The 5,763-nt window shown below is 53.3% G+C and overlaps 1 protein-coding gene across 1 annotated transcript in view; it reads right to left on the bottom strand.

Moving 5' to 3' along the window:
• Nucleotides 1–3,953: 3,953 nt before the first annotated feature.
• The window catches only part of Padi1 (peptidyl arginine deiminase 1), a 34,788-nt gene continuing 32,978 nt past the window's right edge, over nucleotides 3,954–5,763 (bottom strand). Inside the window, exon 16 of the mRNA XM_052717403.1 lies at nucleotides 3,954–4,838. Within this exon, the coding sequence (XP_052573363.1) occupies nucleotides 4,605–4,838 (234 nt within the window). The 3' untranslated portion in view covers nucleotides 3,954–4,604. The remainder of the gene's footprint in view (nucleotides 4,839–5,763) is intronic.

The following is a 5,763-nucleotide window of genomic DNA, read 5'->3' as shown; positions in this document are numbered from 1 at the left end:
ACTGGCCTAGGATGGGGGCTTTGGCCACCAAACCCAGCACTAGCCAGAAGGCCCCCCGGGATGTGGTTTAAAAGTACCCAGCTCCACCCCTCCAGCCCAGGGTGCAAGCTCATTGGTTCCAGTCCTAGATGCCCAGTCTCTTCTTAGAGGCCAAACGGCTAACCCCCTCTTCAGGATTGGCTGGAAAGGCTCTGACATTTGCATATGAACCTGTGGCTCCCACCCCAGGGCACCCAGAGAGTTAATTTCTAGCTGGAAAGAACGCAAGTCCCCACAGGCACTTGGGCGGCACATCTGGGTCGATGGGGGCAGGGGGAGGGCAGGTAGGGCTTTGCCCTGGCCCTTCACTGTCCTCTTGGGGCTCCTCTCTACACTGCTGGAAGGGACTGCTGAGAATGCAGGGTCCCAGGCCTGATCCAATCTGGTGCAGGCAACTGGATTCTTCATGCAAGCCTGAGAGAAATGCTGGCCTTGTCTCCTTTTCCGCCTCCCTTTCCTCCTTCTCCTCTTCTCCCCACCCACCTCCCCACCCTTCTTTGTCTTTACTTTTTTGAGAAAAATTGTAATTAATTATTATTATTATTATTATTATTATTATTATTATTATTATTATTATTATTGAGACAGGGTTTCTCTGTGTAACAGCCTTGGCTGTCCTGGAACTCTCTCTGTAGACCAGGCTGACTTCAAACTCACAGAGATCCACCTGCCTCTGCCTTTCAAATGCTGGGATTAAAGGCATGCACCACCGCCACTTAGGTTTTTTTTTGTTGTTGTTTTGTTTTTTGTTTTTTTTTGTTTTTTATTTTGAGACAAGGTCTCTAATACCTCAAAGTCACTATGAGGCTGAGGATGGTCTTGAACCTATGATCCTTCTGCCTCTCAAGTGCTGGGATTACAGTCATGCACGCTCTGCTCAGTTTTATGAGTAGATTATACAGATTGGCGCATGCTAGGCAGGCACTCTACCAACTGTATATCTCCAGCTCCCACTGGCCTGTTTTTTTTTTCTTTCTTTAAATATATTGCAACTATATGTATATATATGATGTTTTACACTGATGTATTTTGGAGGAGACAGTGCACATGTGTGTCATGGTACATGTGTGGAGGCCTGAGGAGCTGGCTCTCTCCTTCCACTGTGGGCATTCCAGAGCAGAACTCGGGTCGTCAAGCTTAGTGGTAAGCACCTTTACCCACTGGGCCATCTTGTTGGTTCCCTGCCTTTCTTAATTAAAAGCTTGAGTTGTAAGACAGGACTGGGCTTCCTCCCTGCCTCAGGGCTTCCTGGCAGAGCTGCTCCCTCCCCCATCCCTCCATCCCCCCTTACCCCCCCCCCCCAACCCCGACCTGTGAGGGCTGAAGGAATCAATGGTGGGCGGGTCTAGCATGGGCTGCGTCCATCCTCCTGGCGCTGTTGGAGGTCAAAACCACTCAAGGAGGTAAATGATGCAGAAGTGAATTCGGTCATCCCTAGTCATTAGGATCCAAAAATGTCAGAGTAGGAGGCCAACCTGTAGGTAGGGAAATGGAGGCCGAGAGGTGGCTGGAATATCAAGAACAAGGACTCTGGGAAGAGGAGTCTTGGGTTCGTTCGGATCAGGCTGTGCCATGTACTGATGAGGCTGCATCTCTTCTTCTGGGGCCTCCATTTCCTCATGTGTAGAAAATGTGGCCAGTCACCTGTGCTGGCAGAGATAATGGCTGTGGAGGCTCGGAAGTGCTGAGTAGAGGTCCTTCCCCCCTCCCTGTGGTTGCTCCCCTCCAGGGCAGGGCAGGGGCCAGCATCCATTTCCCAGTGTCCCCCATTTGCCCCAGTCAGAGGATGACATTTGGAGCCTATCTATGACTGTGCCTCTGTGGTAGTTCAGTGTCTGGGAAGAGCATTCCCTAGTAGCAAGGACCCAAGGACAGCTCCACCAGAGTTCTGGAGAAAGTCCCAGACAGCCTCCATAATTGTGGGGGGGGCGGGTGGAAAGGGTGGGGAACTCCCCTCCAAGGATGCTGACACATTGTGCTAGGGACCTGATGAGTCTCACGCCCGGAATCTCTATCTCCCTTTGGCAGTAGATCCCTGCTGTCAAACCCACCCAGCTGGTACCAGTTTTTAAACTGCATTTTATTATAGTACATGTATTCATTTATTTTGTGTGTATGGACATATGTGTGCTGTGGTGCATATATGGAGGTCAGAGGCCAATTTGTGGGAGTCTGTTCTCTCCTTCCACCATGTGGGTCCTGGGAATTGAACTCAGGTCATCAGGACTGGCACCAAGTACCTTTACCCACGGAGCCATCTTGCTAGCCCAGTACCAACTTTCAGAAACAGCCCCAGGATTGATTCAGGCTTTTAGAGGTCAATGACTGGTGGACAGCTTCCTAGTCCATAAAAGAAAGCTACCTCTGTGTCAAAGGGCACAGGCTGAGGTCATAGCAAGCGTGTAAGATGAGAAGGCAGTGGCAGTTCCAGGCTCCTGAGATCAGACCACCAAGGCTGGTACCTCAGCATTGAGAACTGGGGCTACAGAGCCGCCTTGGCCTATGTCCTGGGCCCAGGGGAGCATCATCTGGGGCATCTTCCCCTCTGCTAGCAGAACCCAGGGGCCTCTCTGCCTCTTTTCTTCCTCCCTGACAGATGAAGGGAAAGCCAAGGAATGGGGAGAGAGGAAGAGGCAGGTCTCTTCTCTCAGATAGTATCTCAAGCAGATCGCAGGGTGGAGATGGCATGTGCCAAGCATTCTGTTGAATCAGCTGCTGCCTGGCACTCACCTGCCTTAGCCCAGGAAGCTGTTCAGCTGACAGGGGCCACCTGTGGCCTGCTGAGGCTGAGCCCACGGACTTGTGGCAGGGTGTGTAGAACAGGGAAACGGGGCCCCTCACTTTCCTCTCCGTCAGCCCAGGGACAAAGGAAGCAGCCACTTAAAGAATGCACGATGATGTTTTTATTGATCAGCAAGAGGGTGACCAGGCACCCAGAACCTCAGACAGCCTGGGTGGCAACTCTAGAGTACCCCTCATGTGGTTCTGAAGACTCACTCCCATGCTCGCCAGGGCTCTGTGGTCTCCTCTTCAGAGGCCAGGCCCTGCCCCCAACCCTTCTCTTCCTCTTCCATTTTCTTCTCCTTCTCCATGGCTCAGCCTCAGCTGGGTCATGATCATAGAGAAGGGTGTTGGTGTCGGGAGCATACAAATGGGGTTCCAATTCCATAGAACCTTCTAGAGGGGAGGAGGAGCCAATCCCTACCTGGCCATGTCCATCCTAACAGTTCCATGGAAGCCTTTGCTACCTGAATGTCCTATGGTTACAAAGTGGCAGCAGCTACCTCAAGTCTGGGATCATACCAGAAACTACTGAAAAAATGCAAAGACAGAATCCAGGGGCTGGCAGCTCGGCGTGGCTCCTTGACCAGAGGAGGAAGGGAGCAGGCAGCTCCCTCTACCAGCCATGCCCTGCAGCTGGGTCTGCCTGCCTGCTTGCCTACACATGCCTCTGTGACCTCACCCAGTCCCATTAGCCTGTAGGGCATCTGTCTGTCCTACCGTGGGAGGGGGCACAGGCATGCCATGGGGTTTACTAGGGCAGTGCAAGTGTTATGTAGGGTCCCGGGCTGCTGGGGGAGTGTGGGCTCTCCCCTCCCACTGCCTGCAGCAGGTTGGGGAGTAATTAGAGACTATTAGAGGAAATTAAGGCCCACCTCCAGATGTAACTTAATGGCCCGCCTCACCCTCTCTTAACACCTTGGGCCCCACCCACTTTGTATCTGGAACAGCCAGCAGCCTTCAGATTCAGGGGCCCCAAATGCCTAGCCAGGAGTCCCAGGCTTCCAGGTTCCCCACCCCAAGATGGGCAACCTATTTGACTTCCTGTTTGGACCTTCCTGCTTGCCCTTCCCTACCCCCCACCCCCGCTTGCAGACTTCTGAAGGCCTCCCTATGCCCCCCAGCATCTTCGAACCGGAAGCACCAGGTCTCGTAATTAAAGGCCGTCCCAACAACTAACAAGCATCCTGAGGAGAAGGAGTGGATAGAGTAGGGCATTAAAGGGGCTTGCCTGCCTGCTCGCTTTCCTGTTTGAAAGAGGCCCCCGGCCACCCAGATTACCAGTCTTTGCTTGCCTACATAGAGCCGAAGGGTGCTTGCAGGCCATGGCCTGAGGTCTCCTTAGGAAAAAGGATGCCCCAAATATTCCTTTTCATCTTACACAATCCAGGAGTCATATGGAACCATGGTGCTCTCTCACCCCAGGGTCCAGGCATGGTGAGCATTTCTGACACAGCCCCAAAGCCATTTTTTCCTCCGGCTCCAGAGAAGTGTCCAAAGACAAGGGAACAAAATGGGGTGTGCCTGTGAAGGCCATGCCTTTAACAGGCTCAGCTGCCGACCTTGACCCTCTGGGAGCTGTGGCTGGGAACAGGAGAGGGAAGAGTTACAATAGTCTCCCTGGGCAAGACTGCTCCAGAGACGAAGAAGTGCGGTGTCCCCCTGGAGTCCGGCTGACCGAAGTAGCCAGCCTGCTTTCAGGCCCCAGCAGGATGGAGGCTGGTCCATGTCCCTCACCCTTGCACTCCCATTAAAAGGGCAGCAAGGGTGGTGGCCGGGCAGGCTCAGGGCACTGAGTTCCACCAGCGAAAGGTGAAAGGTTTCCTCCGCACGTTAGTGCCACAATGAATCTCCCCCAGCAACTGGTGGTAAGACAGGAAGTCGTCGATGAAGACACAGCGTAAGCCCAGCGGCTCCAGCAGGGAGCGGACCTTCTCCTCCAGGCAGCAGCGGCCATTGATGAGGGGCCCAAAGGGTTTAGGGATGCCCAGGTACTTGCCGAGGACTACCATGTTGACCTGCAAGAGAGAGGAAGAGCCCCATTGGCGGTGGATGTACCACACCCTCGGCTCCTTCTGGGAATGGGTCAGGAGCTAGTGTCTGAGATAGGGGGTGGGGTATGAGCCCATTATAATTCGGGAATCATAAACAGGAAGATGGCGACTTTGAGGCCAGCCTGGGCTCCATAACCAAAACATATCTCAACATTTAAAAAAAAAAAAAGGCGGGGTGGGGGAGGGGTGCTGGGGATGTAGCTCAGGGGTAGAGTGGTTACTTAGTGGATAGCAGGTACTGGTTAACTCCATACCGATGGCCGATGGCAGTCACCCCTCCCTCCCATGCTTTCTTCCATCTCCCAGACAATTGTCACGTTGTTACAAGTTTGTTACAGCCAGAGATTAAATATGCAGATCTAGGGGCCTGTCCGGTGACGGTCCTCACCAGTGTGGTAATGCCTCGCTCGGCTGTTCACAGCAGGCTTTAGTCCTCAGCAATTTCTGAGAATGTGTGGACTCCAGATACCCCCTCACAGCCCTCTTTGAGGTTGTGGTTCAGACAGGTTAAATGACATTACCGAGGTCACAAAGCCTTGTTGCCCACTGATGGGCTGGAATGTGCATGCTGGGGAGGTGAGGAATGCTGGGGGGGTCAAAGGGCAGAGAGAGGAATAAGAAGCCATGGTTATTGCCATGGCCAGGCCTCTGCTCCTGGAGTCAAGAGTCACAGCCCAAGGCCATGGGGTTTAACCTCAGCCACTCTCCACCTGCCATGGGAACCAGAGCCCAGTGTCCAGATGCCAGCAGCCATTAGCCACATACAGCTGTGTAGGTTAAATCACTTCCTGTCCCTGGTTGTTTCTACGGGCCACATGTGGCACACCATGTCATCCCAATGGCTCAGAGGATGCTGCGTTTCACTGCAGAGCGCCTGAGTGCTCAACCC

The sequence above is a fragment of the Peromyscus californicus genome, unplaced genomic scaffold (genome assembly GCF_007827085.1).
Source record: "Peromyscus californicus insignis strain IS unplaced genomic scaffold, ASM782708v3 Scaffold_5__1_contigs__length_169319896, whole genome shotgun sequence".
Lineage (NCBI taxonomy): Eukaryota > Metazoa > Chordata > Mammalia > Rodentia > Cricetidae > Peromyscus > Peromyscus californicus.
This window is presented reverse-complemented; position numbering and strand designations above follow the sequence as displayed.